This window comes from Penicillium soppii, assembly GCF_028829465.1.
Source record: "Penicillium soppii strain IBT 18220 chromosome Unknown utg000005l, whole genome shotgun sequence".
In the NCBI taxonomy this organism is placed as follows: domain Eukaryota; kingdom Fungi; phylum Ascomycota; class Eurotiomycetes; order Eurotiales; family Aspergillaceae; genus Penicillium; species Penicillium soppii.
Genome location: NW_026643235.1, coordinates 1,764,255 through 1,783,821, shown reverse-complemented (window position 1 = coordinate 1,783,821; position 19,567 = coordinate 1,764,255). Strand labels below are relative to the sequence as shown.

At 47.8% G+C, this 19,567-nt stretch overlaps 6 protein-coding genes across 6 annotated transcripts; 2 read left to right on the top strand and 4 right to left on the bottom strand.

The window, feature by feature from the left end:
* Positions 1–183: 183 nt before the first annotated feature.
* On the bottom strand, positions 184–3,965 carry N7529_006114 (transcription initiation factor TFIID subunit TAF2; the record flags this gene model as incomplete). The annotated part of the gene is made up of 2 exons (XM_057241641.1): positions 184–1,611; positions 1,668–3,965. The coding sequence occupies 2 exons, from the start codon at positions 3,963–3,965 to the stop codon at positions 184–186; spliced, it is 3,726 nt and encodes a 1,241-aa protein (XP_057097000.1).
* Positions 3,966–4,579: 614 nt separating this feature from the next.
* Positions 4,580–6,166, top strand: N7529_006113 (uncharacterized protein; the record flags this gene model as incomplete). Its single annotated transcript, XM_057241640.1, has 6 exons — positions 4,580–4,607; positions 4,675–4,778; positions 4,841–4,966; positions 5,031–5,074; positions 5,133–5,210; positions 5,263–6,166. The coding sequence occupies 6 exons, from the start codon at positions 4,580–4,582 to the stop codon at positions 6,164–6,166; spliced, it is 1,284 nt and encodes a 427-aa protein (XP_057096999.1).
* A 604-nt stretch (positions 6,167–6,770) lies between these two features.
* On the bottom strand, positions 6,771–10,475 carry N7529_006112 (LEA domain protein; the record flags this gene model as incomplete). Its single annotated transcript, XM_057241639.1, has 1 exon — positions 6,771–10,475. The coding sequence occupies one exon, from the start codon at positions 10,473–10,475 to the stop codon at positions 6,771–6,773; it is 3,705 nt and encodes a 1,234-aa protein (XP_057096998.1).
* A 2,388-nt stretch (positions 10,476–12,863) lies between these two features.
* Positions 12,864–13,921, bottom strand: N7529_006111 (NAD(P)-binding protein; the record flags this gene model as incomplete). Its single annotated transcript, XM_057241638.1, is given in 4 exon segments — positions 12,864–13,043; positions 13,058–13,408; positions 13,482–13,784; positions 13,841–13,921. 4 exon segments carry the CDS (start codon positions 13,919–13,921, stop codon positions 12,864–12,866), a joined length of 915 nt encoding a protein of 304 aa, XP_057096997.1.
* A 274-nt stretch (positions 13,922–14,195) lies between these two features.
* Positions 14,196–15,342, bottom strand: N7529_006110 (uncharacterized protein; the record flags this gene model as incomplete). The annotated part of the gene is made up of 3 exons (XM_057241637.1): positions 14,196–14,809; positions 14,887–15,130; positions 15,274–15,342. 3 exons carry the CDS (start codon positions 15,340–15,342, stop codon positions 14,196–14,198), a joined length of 927 nt encoding a protein of 308 aa, XP_057096996.1.
* A 1,535-nt stretch (positions 15,343–16,877) lies between these two features.
* N7529_006109 (uncharacterized protein) lies at positions 16,878–17,351 on the top strand (the record flags this gene model as incomplete). The annotated part of the gene is made up of 1 exon (XM_057241636.1): positions 16,878–17,351. The coding sequence occupies one exon, from the start codon at positions 16,878–16,880 to the stop codon at positions 17,349–17,351; it is 474 nt and encodes a 157-aa protein (XP_057096995.1).
* Positions 17,352–19,567: the final 2,216 nt, after the last annotated feature.

The window sequence follows — 19,567 nt, the reverse complement described above, 5'->3', positions numbered from 1 at the left end:
ACTTAAGGAAGCAGAAGTGAGCCACAGTTAATGTGATTGATTTCAGAAAGCAATGCTGAATCGATCTCCATGGAGCTATCACACATGATCATCTTACCGCATTAAGAATGTGATTGGCAATAATAAAAAGGGTTATTGGTAAAAAAAATACATGTTAATAGAAGTAACATAGATTCAGGATATTCATGCAGGTCTTCCTCCGAACTTGAGTTTCAGTTTGGGAGTACCCGTAGCCGGAGTTTTTGGCGTTCCACTCGGCGCAGGGGAGGGTCTTGGGATGTGAAGTTTGGGTAGAGAGGTTGCAATAGGTGTGCTGGGCGTGAGACCAGTCTTGGACTGCTTGAAGGTGATGCGGGTAGAGGAAGGAGGCTGCATGCCTTGGTCATCACGCTTGCGCTTGACAGACGGACCGATGCGCGTCTTAGCGGAGCGGAAGAAGCGTAGTTTTCCATTGCCCAGGTTTTGGACACTCCAGTATCGAGGCAGCTTCATGCGTACGAACTTGGTCGTGCTCACGTCATACAGAACGCGAATCAGATCGGTGAGCTCGGAGAGCTCCAGTAGGCCCATGACCGGGGAGTTGCAAGCTGCCCACATATACTCCTTCATGGCGGCATCGTCGCTCAGCTCTCGCTTGAGGGCCTCGATAGCACCTGGGATCGTCTTGCGACGTGCAATATCGTCCCGGCGGATATCTGTGGTGGATTCTTGTTCGATGATCAAGCCGTCGTTTTGCGAGGCTTCCTGCTGCACAGGACGCCCGAAAGCGATCTGTGCCAAGGTTTGACCAAACAGGCGCAACCCCTGATGACGGATCCAGGCCGAAGAATCGGCCGAAAATGTGAACATAAGCCATCGGAGCAGATCAGGGCTTTGTGAGATATCAAGGTCGACGAGGCAACTGAAAGCCTGCATTCGGAGGAGATCGTAAGTTCCTGCCCGCGTATATGGGATAAAACGCATCAGATCCATGTCCAGCATCTTTGCTTGCATCAATTGCGCCTGGCAGTGGAGTGCAGCTCTGGAATAAAGATTTTGGAATGAGCTTGACCATTCATCCATTCGCCGGTAACGATCGAACTCTGCAATTGCATCCTTCTCAAGTTGCTCTTCAGCCTGTGCCTTAAGAACACGCTCCATGTCGAAGTGGTCTAATTCTTCGTCTGCTCTTGACTCGCCCCTGCCAAGCATTGCATGGCACAGTGATTTCATCAACGAGGCAACATAGAAGTTGTCTGAGTACTCATTGTTGGAGTTGTCATTGAACTTCAGCTTGTCAAACAGGAATTGCTTTACCCGGAAAGGAGTTTTGCCGCTATTATCACGAACTTTGGACATGGCCTCAGGGATAACTTGTTGCAGAATGTATGCAGCTCGATCGGAGAAATCATTCGAGCGGATCATTGGTGATCCCGGTAGACAGAAAAGTTCTTGGAATGCGAATTCAAGATGATCCAATCCAACCCACCCAACTTCATCCTTGGCATGTTTGACCAAGGAGCGCGCAGCCGTAACACGTATACCATGGAAGTAGCGACTGTCCATGAGGGTCCGGACAAAAATGGTAGAAATCAAGGGATGCTCGCGTTGAGCGGCCATGTATTGCAAGGACTGCGGGTGGTATTAGCTTGATATTTCAGCATTTTGGGGAAAGGACGAAAACTCACCTCAAGTTGCGCTACGACGTCTCGGTCCTGCTGAAGCTGTGAGAGATACATGTACCCTGGCATTCCAAGCGACAATTTGCAGATCCATTCAAAATCGGCATCCATTCGAATCCACTCGTATGACTCTTGTCCCATTCGTTCTTCATCTTCCTTGGTCCAGTCAGCCAATTTCCAGGCCTTCGTTTCTTCCTCTGTTTGAAGCACGTCGCCCAGGCAGTAGAGTAGAACCTCTTCCTGTACCTCGGTCTCGCCTGAAGCCACAGCTCGTTCTCTCTGCTTTTTGTTTCGCTTCAACCTCTTGTATTTAGTATTGTATGGGATGTCAAACTTTGTTGTTCCTTCTTTGATTTCAACAATGTGCTCATAAGGAGTTCCATCTGCTTCGTGAATCCGAAGGGTCATTGAACCCGTGAAGACCGGTTGGACTGCGCCAGCGTAGACATGCCGGACCTCTTCCTTCACATCCCGCAGGAAAGCGTCCTTTTCCAGGTCCCGGGGAGCTTGGGGCTCAGCTTGGACCTGTCTGATCATCATTTCGACAACAAGCTTCTTCTTGTTGAAACGTTGTGTAGCTTGAAAGCGAGGGCAGCCAGCGCCATAAATCCACTGTTGGAAGAATACATCAAGTTTGGCGTGTCCAAGTCGCTCACATGTCTTTTGGAACAAGGAGGAAGTGACTGCACCGTTGGGGATATCTCCCATACGAGAATTGAGGAACAGTCGTGAAATGATACGAGACATCGTGGCCTTACCACTTGCCTTCGTCAGACGGCGATCCAGGATGAACAAAACCAGAGGCGCTTTGAGCGCAACGAAACGATACTCCGAGGGATCAACCTTGAGGATGTTGCCCATATCATAGATCGAAGGACGTTCATAATCCAGGTCACAGACTTTGTCAGACATTTGTTTGAGCCTGAAACGGTATTCGTTGTTTCCACAAAGCTTCCTCATGAATGTATCTGTGATGTACCATGCCACACCAACCGTCACCCAGGTGTCCGCAGGTTCGTAGGGAATAATATTGATTCCTGTCCATTGGCATGCGAGACCATGTACCAGGGCCCGAGTAGAGTCGTACATAGGGTCTATTATCTCCGCGGGGAAGAGAAGATGGCTGCTGCATATGGAAAAACACGCAGTGGGCAGGCTTTCAGTAGCCAGATCATCGACAAAACATATCTTGTAACTGCCGAATGGGTAGGATCCGTAAGACAGAGAGAAAAAGTCGATTGCTTGGGCCATGGGGAAGCTGGTATTTTGAACCTCATCTGCTCGACCAGGCAGGCAAAATGCGTGCAGAGGAATGGCATTTTGACCTAGTTGTTCGTCTTGGTCACTTTCACGAAAGTCGGCCAAGTTGACGTATTCAAACGGGCCGATTGCAAATCCAATTTGAAGAGCTCCCAATGGAGAGTATGATGCAAATGAGACTGTCTTCCGACTCGGGTCTTTGGGATCGACAATGTCATCCGTCAGGTCACCAGAGCACACCACTGACATGTCGAGACCTTCATCGTCCACAGAGAGTTGATGGGTCTGCACCTTGGGGCGTGACGATGCTGAGCCGAACGCATCACGAGATTTGCGGTCGAAAACATCTCCGAGCGAGCTAGGACATGTGATGGAGATCTCCCAAGTACACCGCGAAGCTGTATCGTCCACACAAGGGAACAGGGGACAGCCGATACCAGACTCCAAGGAGTTGGTCGTATACGCATGAGGATACCGCTTATCTCCATTTTCAACACCCACAAACTGAAGGCCATCTCGGATTTTATCAATGACAAATTCAATGTTCACAGTCAAAGACGTGAAGCGCGGGAGATTCGCTTCCGGGGCCCGGACACCGGCAGTTCCATCCACATCATCGGCGGTGGATTGTAGCGCAATCTGATCCTGGGCCTCTGCGGAAGATGGATCTAGTTCATCGATGCGAACGTTTTTGGGAATTGTGATCGGCAGTGTAGGTGTCGGGGGTGTCTGTAAAAGTCCATCGATATTTTGTGTGAGACGTTCGTGGTATTGCACTCCGTAGAGTTGAAGGGATTCGTAAGGGTCTGCATATCTGGCAGTAGCAGATTTTCCATTGACGCTCACACGCTTGATATCTCCCTGTCGAAAATTCAACCAGATGGTTGTCAGGTCCTTGCGGCGTGGATGGATCGTGATTTCGGTATTTCCTTTCAGACTTTTTGTTGCTAGATCAATATCTAACTCAACCTTCTGATGCCCCACGCTGAAGCCTAAGTTTGGGCGTGCCATGGCACTAGCGGAGGTTTCGATAACACCCGGCATCGTTAAGATTCCTCAGTGACGAGATGCGCCTGGAGCGCTGTGCGGACCATCCACCGTCATGTCCAACCAGACAGGACGTTTGGTTGTAGCGTCGATGCGGCGAAGGATAATCGAGCAAGGTGGTAAGTTCCGAGGATAGTGAGAAAATGTGAGGCGCAAAGTCAAGCTTATTCGAAGTGACGGGGAAAGCAGTTTGCGCAAGCAAGATAAGATCGAGGACAATAAAGGCCTCAATAGGGATGTCCAGAGGTGAATCAAACCCCCAAGTGTTTGATTGAGTAAGAGATGATTCAAAGAACTGAATTAAGTATAAATGCGACAATAGCAACAATGTCCAAACAATCAAGTCTCGCGAGGGTCTCAACTCAAGCTTCGCGTTTCCCGATGCGGAGGCACGTGACGTCGACTCCCGAAAACCCCATCTTGAGACACTGACGCTCCCCTTTTCTCCATGTATTTTTGGACATTCTGGACATTCTGGATATCCTGTTCAAATGATTTGATTTGCATTGCAATCGTTCTCTTTTTGTTCTTTCATGGTACTCAAGGTCGGTGTATACTACCAACAACACTTGCCCACTCCGCGCGTGTGACACCGTGCAATCTCCAAAAAAATGAGCGCAATCTACCGGATGGTCCAAGGTAGGTTATGACCGATGTGCATATACAGATTTATGGTTCCTTTTGCTGATCCAGTATTTTCAAACAGAGACCCAAGACTCGCTCTCCGACGATGCTCTCCTACCCCTTAAGTCCTATAAGTATTCGAGTGTCGACAAATCATTTATTTCGAACTACATCTTGAAGCATTATGTATGAAAGATGGATTGGAATTCCGTTCGAAGTAACCTCGTTAACTAATTCTTTGTGCTTAGTGGAATGCATTCGTCGAGGTTGTGCCAATGTGGATGGCCCCCAACATGGTGACACTTCTCGGATTCATGTGGATTGTCGCCAATGTCTTCTTGATTGAGATTGCTGTCCCTGATATGGTGGGACCTGTAAGTCTGCCTTTAAAATTTCACAACACGTGTCGGAGTGGCGAATTAACCAAACCTTTGATAGGGTCCCGGTTGGATTTACTTCAGCTTCGCTCTTGGCATGTGGATGTGAGTGTTCAGCTTGTGTTGGAACCCATCTGTGAAGATACAATCTAACAAGTAATAGGTACTCTACTCTCGACAATGTCGATGGTAAACAGGCACGCCGCACTGGAACATCCAGCGGACTCGGAGAATTATTTGAGTTTGTACCACCCGTTGACAAGCCATGGACGCTTCACTAATCAGGTACACAGTCACGGTATCGACTCTCTGAACTGCACCCTGGCCAGTTTGCTTTCGACCGCGGCAATGGGCTTTGGCTCTACCCAGCTTGGTGCTTGGACTGCTATTGTTCCTTGTCTAGCCATGTATTTCTCGACATGGGAAACCTTCCACACCCACACCCTTTACCTCGGCTACTTCAACGGTCCGACTGAGGGCCTTCTGATCGCTATCAGCATCATGGTCGCTTCCGGAATTTGGGGACCTGGCATTTGGTCTCAACCTATTACCGATCTCATTAATTGGCCCCAGATCTTTGGCACCAACTCCATCAAGGACCTCTGGGTTCCTATTCTGTTGGTCGGATTCTTCCTGGGTCATCTGCCCGGATGTGTTCTCAATGTGGCTGCCGCCCGCAAGAAGCAGGGTCTGCCTTTCACCCCACTGCTCAAGGAGTGGATCCCCATGGTCGTCTTCACTGGTTGCAACATGGCTTGGCTTTTCTCTCCCTACTCGACCATCTTGTCTGGTAACCACCTCGTTCTGTTCTGCTGGGTCCTCGCCTTTGTCTTTGGACGTATGACCACCATGATCATCTTGGCCCACCTTATTAGACAACCCTTCCCATGTTGGACTATCCTGCTTGCCCCGCTGGTCGTTGGCTCCGTCCTTGTCAACCTGCCTTTCCTGGGCTTCCCGGCCATTGCCCCCTGGTTGGAACTTCTGTACGTCTGGGCATACCTCGGTTTCGCGTTTGTTATCTACATGCACTGGGCTGTGCTTGTTATCAACCGCATCACCGCTTTCTTGGGTATCAACTGCCTTACCATCCGCAAGGACCGCGGTGCTGCTCGCGATAGAGCATACCGCAATCTTGCTGGTGAAGCCCCGCTCGTTGATCCGCGGGCCTCGACAGATACCTCCAAGACCCATTAGATTGGTCTCCGTGGCGCCGCTGAATAACTGAGCAATGGTTGACTGTAGTGTTATTGGCCCATCATCTCATCAAAATCGCCCCAAAAGTGCCCTGAGTGGTACATTGTTTACTTTTAAATGTTCAAATCCCCATTGTAATTATGAGCATATCCCTTCAGCATTTCTTGTTACTATCTCAATCTGAATCATTCTGATGAGACATTGGATACGAGACGGATAAGGGAAAACTGACGAAAAAAAACGCATAGAACTGCGTACCTGTACTTACGAGACTAATAATTTGTGAATAGATCATGAAAAAAAGAAATCCACCGATATAGAAAGTTAATTTTCCTAGGCCATCATCTGCCTTGACTTACTGTGTATTTGTTCTGGACTCTACATTGCAATGTACAAAGAAAAGCTGAAACCGAAGTTCCAATATCAATGTCCAAAAAATATTCAAGTTCATTAAACTTCTTCACAAGAAGCAGATTTCATCGTACATACAGGGAATCAAAACCATGCAGAAAAGCATCATCGCTGACAAAAGCAGAAGCAAAGCAGACAATAACAAAAAAACAACACCAACAACAACTTCAAACACGAAACATTCCTGTAATTTTTATTTCTTCCCACCGAGTCCGAGAGCATCAGTCAAACTGCCCAGACCAAGTCCATCAATCAACTTGTTCAATCCAAGACTACCAAGCAAGCCATTCAACAATCCACCAAGACCAAGACCATCAAGAAGACGACCAACAAGTCCAAGCACACCAGTCAACAACAAACCAACGGCAGCAATGATTTGGAACAAAGGCTCAGAAAGCAAAGCCCAAAGGGGGCTCAGCTTCTTCTTGGCGTGAGGCATATCAGCAATACGCTTCTTGCCGTTATCGATCGTCTTCACAACCGTCTCAGTGAGTTCCTTAAGCAGGTCTGCAAGCTGGTACTCCTCTGGCGTGGCATCGCGGGATGCGGCGCGGGCCTTGGCAGTCGCAGCGATGCGTCCGTCGGGATCAAGGGCGCGGATTGAGCCGTTGCATTCCTGCAGGATACGGCCGCCTTCCTCGAGCAAGGGCTTGACTTGTTGGACGAGCTTTTCTTCGTCGAGTTCATCCTTGGGGGTTCGGTCGGCTTTCTCGATGGCCTTGTGGATTGTTAGTAAAATGATTTCATCCTGCTTTGGGGAGTAGAAACTTACATCTGTGATCTGCTTGCAAACGGGCTTGATTTGATCAAGAGTCTGTCTGAGGATGAAGATCATCTTCTCAGCAAGTTGGCGATCAGACTCGGCCTTCGCGGCGGCCTCTTGCTCTTCAGCTGAGGGACCTTCTTCCTCGACCTCAGGCTCGGGCTCAGGCTCGGGCTCAGGAATGTTCTCGAGCAAGGTGCACTCGCCAATCTTGTTGCCATCGTTGTCAACAACGTATCCGTTGTCGTCGATGACCTTGCCAACAAGGGTGGCCAGGTTGCCGTGGGTCAGCTTGCCGATAAGGTTACCATCAGCGTCGCGGACTTCGCCCTCCTTGTTGACTTTGCGACCAGACATGGGGTTCACATCTCGCTTCTTCTCCTCTGGTTCCCAGCGCTCGGCCTTGCCGATCGTGTTGCCGTTCTTGTCGACGACATCACCGTCCTCATCGACCTTTCGGCCGAGGAGACGCTTCGCATCGCCTTCAATAAGGCGGCCGATGATCTTCTCGCCGTCCAGGACAACTCCGTCCTTGCCGACGGTTGCGTTGTCGAAGCCGTAGAAAGGTCCCTCAGCCTTGTTCTCTTCAGCTCCGGGAATCAGTTCGGCACGACCGATAATTTGGCCGTTGTCGCCCCAGATCTGGCCCTTGCCGTCGACCTTACGACCAGCGAGGCGCTTGTCACCTTCGACAATGCGTCCGACGACAGCACCAGTGGCGGGATCAACAACGTTGCCGGACTTGTTCACAACCTTGCCCTCGAGGATAGAAAGATCCACCTCCTCGGGGACTTCCTCTTCCTCCTCGGGGACCTCATAAGGCTCAGCTCGGCCCTTGACATTGCCGTACTTATCCGTGATCTCACCATCCTCATCGACGGCACGACCACGAAGCTTCTTGGGGTCTCCTTCGACAAGCTTACCGACAATGGATCCTTCGTCGTCTTCGACGAATCCATCCTTGGTGACATATAGACTTTCCATGCCAGCGAAGACACCTTCAGGTCGACTATCAAGCTCATCATCAGGAATGAGCTCAACACGACCAACAACTTTCTTGCCATCGTAGATCTCGCCATCCTCGATCTTCTTCCCGGCGAGTTCCTTGGGATTACCCTCAACAACACGAGCAATGGGGTAACCTTCAGGACCGATGACATATCCGGCTTTGTTGCAAGTCAGGCCATTGACAGCAGAGAAATCAGGCCCAGCCTCCTCGGGCTCCTCCTCTTCAGGTTCGAGCCGCTCAGCCCGACCAATGACGTTACCCTTGCGGTCGAGGATTTCACCATCCTCATCAACGCCACGGCCGCTAAGCTTCTTCGCGTCACCTTCGACAAGACGTCCGACGCGGGTGGAGTTCTCGTCCTCGATGAAGCCGTCTTCGCCAACGACTAGACCCTCCAATCCGGAGAACGGACCTTCTTCGTCGTCGTCTTCTTCGATGGGGAGCGTCTTTGCCTTTCCGATAACGTTGCCACGGTTATCCCAGAACTGACCCTTGTCATCGAGGGTGGCGCCGAGCTTGGCGATTTTCTTGGCATCGCCTTCGGTGAGCTCGCCGACTGGCTTGCCGGTTGCTTGGTCGATGATGTAGCCGCGCTTGTTGCAGCTGAGGCCTTCGAGGGTCGAGAGATCGGGAAGCTCCTGCTGGACTTCGTCGGCTGCATCCTCGGCTGTCTCCTCAGCTGTCTCCTTGGCGTCATCGAGGGTGTCCTGGGCGTCTTCTGCCGCACCTTCGGCGCCATCTTTCGCCTCTTCGGCGGTGTCTTCGAGGTTATCTTGGGCATCTTCGGCAGTCCCATCCACGGCGTCCTTCGCTCCGTCAAGAGTGTCTTGAGCATCATCGGCTGCACCCTCGGCGATATCTTTGGCATCGTCGACCTTGTCTTCGAGCTCGATCTTTCCGTCTTCGGCAGTGTCTTTGGCATCATCGACAGTGCCATCAACGGTCTTCTTGGCGTCATCAACGTCTGGAACGGCATCATCGTCAACGTCAGAGACAGCGTCTTCGGCGTCAGAAGCGACATCTTCGGCAGTGGACTTGGCCTGGTCGACGGTGCCTTCGGCATCGGGAGCAGCGTCCTTAACCTGATCGGTGGGAAGGCCATCCTCAGCATCTTCATACTGATCTTCGAGGTCATCTTTGGCGCCATCAGCCTTGTCGGCGACATCGCCAGTAGCTTCTTCAATGGCCTTCTTCTGCTCCTCGACAGGGATGAGATCGACACGACCAATGGCATCGCCATCCTCATCGACAATTTCACCATCATCATTGAGGGTATATCCAATGAGATCTTCTGGATCACCCTCAACAATGCGGCCAACAATCTGACCAGCAGCGTTCTTGATAACACCGCCATCAGAAACAGGCAGACCATCAAGCTGAGCAAGATCCGTAACAACATTTTCCAGATCAGCTTCTCCAAGCTTGGACTGCGCCTCTTCAGGAACAGCATCCTTGGCCTTGTCTGCGACATCATGCAGGATATCAACGCGACCAATCAAATCACCATCCTCGTCGATGATTTCTCCATCATCGCCAACGGTCTGTCCAACGAGATCCTCCGGATCTCCCTCGACAACCTTGCCAATAGGGGTTCCATCTTGGCTAAGGATCTCTCCGCCATCCACAACCTCAAGGCCCTTCAGCGCAGCCAGATCCAACGGCACAGGAATGCTACCAGCAGCCTCCTTCGCGCCATTCTGAACAGTCTCTGCGCCTTGCTCTGCGCCTTGCTCTGCGCCTTGCTCTGCGGTGTCCTTGGCCTTGCCGACAGCGCTCTTGGCCTTGCCAGAGAGGCCCGAAGCAGCGCGGCCGAGCGGTGCAGCGGAACCGGAAGCAGAAGGGGCCTCTGAGGCGTCATCGGGAGGAGAAACGGGGCGACGCTGCTCGGTCTTCTTCTTTGACTTGGGAGAGGGAGTTTCGGGAATCGATTGCTCTTCTTCGTCGTCCTCGATTGGTTCGGGGGCTTTTTGGGAGAGTTTGCGGGGTGTGGCTTTCTTCGTGGACTTGGGGGTCGCCGGGGCGCTGGGTTTGGAGGCTGCGCTGGAGCCGGAGGCTTTGCGGGCTCTGGCCGGGGTGCCGGCTTTGGAGCCCAGCTTTGGCGGAGCTTTGGGGGCGGGGGAAGACATTTTTTTTCTTTAAGCTTGCTTGATTGGTGGCAGGTTGAGCGCTATGATGCCTTGTTCGTACGAGGCCCAGTTGTGTTCGTTGGGCGTTGCGTATAGTTCGTTAAAACGTAAGGATTATAATGTACAATAGTTCCGAGGACAGTAGGGCTCGGGAACTGAGGTAGGTATGTTTCTTGTTGGAATAAAAAATAATAATAAAATAATAATCAGGAACGTTCAGAGGGGTTCGAGAGTATTGGTGTTCTTATACAGAGTTCAAGGATTCTGATATCATCGACTCGACATCGAAGCTCTATCTATATATGCCATGACCAGGTAAGATACTTGCAGAGCCTACTACGTCATGGGCCATTGATATCATAGCTCACTCTAATTTTCTGTTTTTCTTTTTGTTGGTTCCAATCCCTGTTTAAGGGATGATCGTGTCCAATTTGATCTGTCTTGTGCACGGTGCAGTGACTAGAGTGGTAGGGCGGTTAGTAGCATCATCGGCTGCATGGAGTGGGTCGATGAGACGACCTGTCTAGGTGGAGGTACGTCTAGACAGCGATGATCCATTGAGTGTTGCAGCGTGGGTGCGCGAATCAGAGACTCGGGACTGGGATATGGCGGGGTTGTGTGGCTAAATCGGGGGTATCGCAGCAGAGTGGAGTTATACCTCTGTGCTATATACAGGAAAGCATGACTCGATTGATTTCTATTACTCGGAGGCACCGACATTCTCATGGAAATGAACTAAGCGTTCAATGTTCCCGATGTTGCACGAATGATACAGTCCTACAAGAATGGGACTAGATAGATCATACAGCTATTGAAATCAAGTATGTCATGTTCCTGGCCTGGAACAAGTTCCAAAAGCCAAGGTTCCAAGCAATAGTTCACAAATTCTCCGGTTGTAATAGCAGTACGACCTGTTAAATGTCAGAATGTTTCGATCCATGGGATAGTCTCCGAAGCCACGTTATCTCAAACGTGGAAAAAGTGTGGGCGAACGAATCAGCGATGGATCAGACAACGTTAGAATCCACTATGAATTTGCCTCCCGCACTGTCAGGCTGTCACTCGTGGCTGATGAAAAAGAATCCTGCAAAAATTGATATTTTTATTATATATTATACCTAATGTATCGAAAAGCCGAATCATCATTACATCAGATTTTAATATCCAAACCGTTGTGCAACTATAATACAAACTCAATATTTGTTTGCCTACGGAGTACAATTGTAGATAATGTCTGCGACGTCGAAAACCATTGTATACAATCAACTTCTAGTGATATCCTTACACAAATGACGATTTCCAGCAACCAGCTACAATATTTGCGTAACCATAGATAAACAAATGGATTTCGGGTCATGAAGGCCAAAGTACATGTCAGATACATAGAGAGAGGTATGAGCGCGGTCTCGGCCGATGAGATCATTTTTAATATATTATTTAAGTGGAGTGTTCAGCCACACAAGTCATTGGCTGATATCATCAAAATTCAAGGATTCGAAGAATCGAAGAATTCAAGGCAGAGTAAATTGTCGTGTTTCATCCTTTACTTTTAATTCCATGGCGTGCCTTTATATGGTTATGGGTGCGGTCGCTTAGAGAAATCCATCTAGTAGTTATTCCTAGCGCATGTACTAGTTATTTGTAGCACCGTTAGATCGCCTGGCCCACAGGAAATTCTCCGGTTATCATCTTCCGAAATCAAGATTTCCTCTTAGTTGTCGTCTGTGCGCAAATGCCGTTTTGCATAGTATGTTGCGCCCACTAGTTATTGGGGATTGAATATTCGGGGAAGCCATTCTAGATATAATTTCCATTGCGGTCTAGACCTTTTGACCTCGCAATGCCAACTGTGCCGATTTGTTTATATCGTAGAATTTAATTTACATCAACCCCAATCTGGCTGCTTACATCCTCGTTGCTAATCGTGTTCGCTTTCCAAGTTCATACACTTTGGTTATCGTCACCGCCATACAACACCGTAACCTGCTCCCGTGGTGGGATAAGATCAACATCTTTGATCTTGATGTTTGAAAGTCAATTAGATTAACCCTACCTGAACATTTCTCGCCGTAACCGAGTGGCTGTGCTACGTCGTACGAAGATATATATAGGCAAGGCTGCTTCCTGAAGGTTGATGCTCAACAAATTTGTCCAGACCAGAAACATAATTCTGCATACCTAGGTAGTCTCACTATCCTCAGTAGACAAAATACGATAGGAGAGGAGTAAATATAGCTCTAAGTATGGCCTTTGTTCAAGTAAAGCCAATAATTTCTTTCTCGCACCACACTAGGAGCTTTACAGCTTTCCCCGAACTCCTTCATCCTCTGTTCGCAAAGAATTCTCAATTTCCGAGCGCAGATACCCCACATGACTCCATAGCCATATTTATGCACCAGTGAGTTTTGCAATGGTCAAGTCAGGAGAAATTTCCGCGTAGAGCTCGTCATAAGCGCCGTAACAAGGTGGCCACATCACCAAACTTATGAGACGAGGTACGATCGATCCAACAATGGGTAATGTCAGGTACCTAGTCAGTCCTGTGTCGAGGTTACCAGGATTAAAAGCCTGGAAAAATTCACTATCGGTACGCAAGCAGACTGTTGCAGCATAAGAAATAGGGATATATTTTCACTTGCAATACTCAGGATGTTTTCTTTCTGGCATTTCTTCCCAAACTCCCATGCCAGCAGATTATTCGCGGCCTTGGAAACAAAGTAATTGGTGTATTTGGTGTTAGATAGTACCGGTGATCCGGAAGCATCAAATTCGATTCCACCTCGAGGAGACAACTCTATTGTAATCGAGCTGGCCCAACATACCCTCACATAGCTAATTAGGGCAGTCTCTGCCGTGTTCCTCATTATCGGATGCAGTAAGGTGGTAAGAAGATAAGGCCCGAGCACGTTTGTGCCCATTTGAAGGTCATATCCCTATGCAATATATGTAGTGGTGAGCTCAATGTCGAGATTTGTTAGTGTATGGGTGCAGGATGAAGAATGGTACCTGCTCTGATTTGACCGTGACAGGAGTGCACATGACACCTGCATTATTCCAAAGCACGTCGAGTCTGGTTTCATTTCTCTCAAGTTCTTGAACTGCAATCTTGACAGAAGTCAAGTCGGCCAGATCCAACGGCAACCAAACCAAGTCGCCCCCAGAACTAGGGATCTCAGCACGGAGAAGCCGAATAGCTTCTAGCACGCATTTTCCCGATCTACCAGCTATATAGACTTTGGCATTCGCACCATACAGGACTTTTGCCAGCTCAAATCCCACGCCTGAGTTGCCTCCTGTTATCATGAATACCTGAGAGATTGTGAGCGAGTTATACATATTGTTCATCGTTTTGTCAATATGGTCACCTTTCCACTCTGATCAGAGACATTCTTCTCTGTTATCGGGGGATTTGGAATCCACACACTTTGGCTCCATGACTTTCCCATTGCTGTTTCAATGTGATATTGATCACAGCGTCCAAATGGAGATGCTCAGGTGGAGTGAGGAGTAGAAAGAGGTCAGTCTAATTTAGGACTAGCCAATCCACTTAGCGCCCCCCTATGTCCTTTCTGCTTTAGAAATTAGGGTTCAGATACAACCTTGTTAACTAATTATCATTCTAATAATTCTATACTAGCCCCCGGGCCATTCTCCAACCATCTCCATCCATCTAATTGTATCAAAAGGACCTGCTGTCTACTTACTCAAACATACGTACATCTAGTCAAGTGTCACAGTTTCACCACCACCATACCAGACCCGACCCCTGCGAATAGTTAGGCACTCTTGCCCAACAATCCATTCACCACCTTCCTTAATGGCACCCTCCCGAGGCCAGTACTCAGTCTGCAGTTTTTGATTGATCTCCCCAATTTTATCAATAAACAACTTGACGCTCGAAGCATCCACTTTCTCTACACCATCTTCTCCATCCACGGTAAACCCATTCTGGTTGATGAACCGTGCGATGGTAAGATGTGCCGAGGGAACACTATACCGCGAAGCCACAGGGACCTTAGTTTGTCGTACCATGTCGAAGATGTCCCGACGAAGATGATGGTATGTGTAATAATCACTGTCCGTGCTAGCTTCCGTCTTTGAACACTCAGCAGCAGCGGGAACAAAGCTGAGTGCTAGTGCGGCGGAATCAAAGCTCACCATGGGCTTGATAAGGCGCGTAGGGTGGTTCAGTGGGTATGTTGCAATCTGGGAAGCAGTGATATCCTCAGACGACCGAAGAGTTTGAACAAGCTCCTCGATTTCCCCTTCTGTCAAGGAGTGTGCTGCTTCCAAGACAGTTATATGAAGGTTTTCGAGAGGCATCAACCAAAGAGCTGTGTCTCTCAATGTCAGCTCTAGTCTCAGCGTAGAACAAGCTGTTTAAAGAATGATTGCATGCGAATGATCTTACAAGGGGCGACACTCTTCAGTTCATTTTGAACAAAACCTATCAAGTCGCGAACTTGAGGTGAGGGTCTAGCCCATATCACAAGACAGTTTCGAGGATCAACAAACCCATCCTCTTTTGCCGGACCGTCCAATCGCTTCAAAATCTCATCGATAGACCAACCAGAAAAGCTGTCCGCTAAAATCTTTTCTCTTTGCTGGTTGTTACGGGCCACTCGGTGGTTTTCGTAACGCAATTGCAGTTGTGCCTAGTTCCATAATCGAAGGAGGATTAGTTCATGATCAACACATACACAATCCAAGATCAGCTCAAATTGGTATATAGTACATTTTATCTGACTCAAAGGCAAGTGCGTTTGCGTAGATTTGAGCATATCTTGTAGATACTTACCGGATCGCCATTTACTTCCGCGATTAACGGCTGCAAAGGATTGTCCTCGGACAATGCGACTGGAGTCATTATCAGGACGTTCAGTGGTGGTCGAAATTTTGTTTCTAGTGAAATGGCACTGAGTTGGTTATGGGAGACCGGAGATATAGCCAAAAACTCTAGGTCAATCCTATGCTAGCTGAAAAGGAGGGAAGCTATATAAAGGGGAAGTACAAACTACCATTTTCGTATAAAATACCCGAGGCCGCGTCAGGTGATCTATCATTTGGTCTATTCTTGGAAATTAGAGGCCGAATATAGATTAACGTGTTTTGAATCGGGCAGATACCCCGTGGGGCTCAGTCCGTTGTCTACTATGCCTACCTAGATATACTTATCTGGAGAAAGAGTGTCATAATTTGGAAGATTAATTCGCATATATGAGATGAGAAGCATATTGCTCGCCCAAAGAGGATGGCAAAGGGGATATCAATAGCAAACTAAATTAATGGGGTGATTTTCGTCCGCTCCTCTGCCCAGGAATCCCTTAACCAGATGACAAATCTGGCAATGGAAATCCATCCGAAGTTTCCAGAACCTGTCAGCTTCGGTCGACACAAATGATCCAGAAGCTCAATGTCGGATTCTTGAGCCAAGTTCTTGCTGTGAGCAATTGGTGCCAAAGCGAATCTTTCTGCTTTGTTCATTTCTTTTCGCCAGGACGAATTGATTGCCTTCTTAGTCTGTTCTAGAGTGGCAGTAGACCCACCTATCATACCCGAATGGCCGAGTGGAAACAATTGGCATCCCGGCGAACAATTCCCATGGATCCATCTTGCCACTCTCATGCACCTGCGGTAAACCTTTTGATCAGGTCGCGAATTGGTTCAGGTGTGGTAAGAAGACATAAACACAAGCCGTTGTATTGATCAAACCATCGCTTTCACACAGGCTACATAAAAAAGATGTGAAACAGGGGATCTAAATTATCTAACTGCCCCGATCAGTTGAATCTCTATATTTGAACAGTAGACACAAATTTCATGAAGACAGCATTTTTAGTAATATGAAATTGCAGCTAATATCTTGTCAAAGATTACCAAATTGCTACCTAGGTACCACAACAATAGCTATCGACCCTCTTTTCTTAGAGCAAACATGACAGAGTGAATATACACTTGAGACAGTGAGCTATCTTAGGCCTTGTATCATTATTGACTATTGTTGATTTCTTTCTACGCCACAAAGAAGAGTTTCCTTTCGACCCTTTCACTTGAAGGACACAATATCATCTAATATAGGAAGACACAATGCTTGCTCGCTATTTTAGGCTAGTCAAAGAGATTACATATAGTCTTTGTGCACGAAGTCGAGTAACAAAGACAAAGGATTTGTTTATTGAAGCCTAACAAAAGACTTTCCTCGCCCATTGTACACACCAAGAGTGGATAGACTCAAGGGATGTCTATAAGAATGATCGAGTCATCCCTCGAAATAAACTTCACCACCACAGCAAACAGTCTTCACATTCAAAACATTTTCAATATTCTCATTCTATCACTCTATCATTCGAACTATTCGCACCTTTTTACAAGTATCAACCGCTAGCAACCTTCATCGCAGCTATGCCTAGTCGAGGGCCAACCGCGTGTCCCGTCCACAGCATACCTTGTAAAGGAACAATCGATCACGACCACCGTGAACTCTACATTCAAATTTGCAAGCCGGGACCTGACGGTGCCGTTCACTGGTTGATATTTATGAAGTGTCCAGGTGCTACCCGTGGTATCCGGCTCCACAGCACTGGCTACAAGGGCAATCGTCGATTGTCTATAGAACCTGACAAGAGATTTAATAGCTGGCAAGTCGAAGACACGCACTATCTCGGTATCATTCCTGCAGATGACAGAATCATTGTCCCAAAAGAGGCGGAAAAGATTCCGTTACAGAGCTGCCAGCTCTGGGCTTGTTACCTGATGCTTAGACTTGAGCGCAAGGGACTGCTCCGAAAAGGGACCTTTGACCATTATATGCACTGTTACAAGCATAAGTTTTTAGAGGATTATGGACCAGGAGATGGCATCTTTCATGGGCGTTAACCATCTATTTATATCTCTTTTCAATCCGCGGTTTTACCTTGTTGACTTGTTTCTTTTGTTTTTCTTTTATGCCCATTTAGTTATCATTGTTTAGGATCTATATGGACATGTTGCTGTTCAAAGTGAATTTGCCAATAAAAATACTTGAAAAAAATTATTCGATTTTTGTATATTCCTGAATTAAGTGTAGTAATGGTGGTTGAGATTCCAGTTTGATATCGAGGTACGACTACGAGGGATGGATGAGAGCGTCCTGTTCAAGGAGCGTAGTAAGGATGTATGTCCCTTTAGCATGTTATCCCAATACATACGACCATAGGGTGTGGGAAATAGGGCTTCTCGTCCGCTCAGCCGTATTTAAGCCGAGTATTCTACGCAGTCAATAGTCAATGCGCCCTCACCACTTAAGCGGCACTCTAGGGTAAGTGTAGGTGATATAGGTAAGAAGTCTCGAGACTAGGGTGAGAGAGGTAAGAACGGGGTGATAATTCTATTAGACCCTGTTAAGAGGGTCTTGGGATTTAGGTGGATTCGAGAAATAGAATGGAGGAAGCAGTAGCACGGTTCAATGCTGAACTAATCGCTAGAGTCCAAGACTCCAGCCTCTAGACTGTTTAAATACACCTGTGGTTCCATGTAAGGTCATGATTCCTCGCACTACGGGGCTTAGCCCTGCGCCAGTTCGCACCTACGAAATGGCCACCTCGCTGTCTCACTATAAAGTATAGGGGCTCTAGCGTTTAAAGGATAGGGCTTATTAACTGAGTAAGACGAGGATGTCTTAGGAACAGATATATATCATATGAGTAGTACCGAGACTGATTCTGAGGGAACTCTTAGGTTCCCTAGAATAGGCTATTTATAATAAATAGGAGAGGGGTAGAGAGGCGGTTAAGGTATACTGCAGGATTAGCAGTGATACGCTGGCAATAACCTGATTTAATGACAGGACTCTAAAGGTTCAGGATTCGCTCCGTTACATAAAAAGTCTAGAGGCTAGAGACTTAGACTCTAGCGATTAGTTTAGCATTGAACCGTACTAAACAGGTTTTACTGTAGTAAATACCAATTATTCTTTCTTATTTTCTTCGTTCGTATCAAAGCCCAATTGATATCAAATCGCAGAGCTCAGCTCAATTCTTTTTTGTTAATGTACATCGACGACTGCGGAATACTCACTGAAAAATTCCAGTATACCCATTCCAACACTGAAAAGCTACGAGAGTCAACAGAAGCCATCATGATTGCTTGCGGATAAGTTCTTACTAGTCCAAATATCACAAGGATGTCTTCTAGACCAAAATGCTTGCGGAACTCCAGACTTCGAATAAAGGCTGCAACAATTGCTGACCCCCCAAACACCGAATTTGTGATGGTGATGATATTGGCTTTGTTGCGAATTGGGCTATGGCACATGGTACTCGTAGCGTTTGCCGTAGCTTAGTTGATAGATCAGCAAATTTGATCATGTTTCTTCGGTCTTAAAATGAGCGGTATCCTACTTAGACTATCCTTGACGGTGCAGGTCATTTGCACACAAGCTGTCAAATTGGCTTGCAGCGAGGTATCTGCGCAGATACAAGTGGTATTGGTCAAAGTGCAAGGCGAATCTTCGATTCCAATAGCCGTCATGGGCAGTCTATCTAAAGTAGATTATTAGCACAATTCAAAGCCAGGGACTAGAATCAATCTCACTGCGCAGGATGGCATATCTGATGCATTAGCTATTGCTGCCAGAAGCAGCACGATGGGCACAATGGTCCCCTTTCTGTGGCATCGCATGTTCATTGTCGCTAGATGTAAGTAGTCATCGCCACAAGGAAGAGAAGAGGAATCTGTCCACTATCCGCGCGGGCAACACCCCAAGGACCCAAGGGTGACGCCAGGATCACGTAGTAATCAATCTAAACTGGCGATTAGGTCTTTTGATCTTTTGGTCCCATTTTAGCCTGACCGGGGTATGGCCGCCCTTCTAATACTGTTGTCCCAGTCATTCTGTGCGCCTTGGATAAACCATCAAGCTGTGTACTAGACCAAGACACTCATAAATATCGATGATGCGATTTAGAATTCACACGACTGTTCTTTGTCAAGTTTAGGGCGTATGAAGCGTGCCACTTTTGCCGTTTCTTTTCCATGAATTCTCGCAAGGCTCGCCACTCAAGACACTAGCCCCCCACTAAGTAGGAGCCGACTCAGCCTAGCGTCCCTAGCCT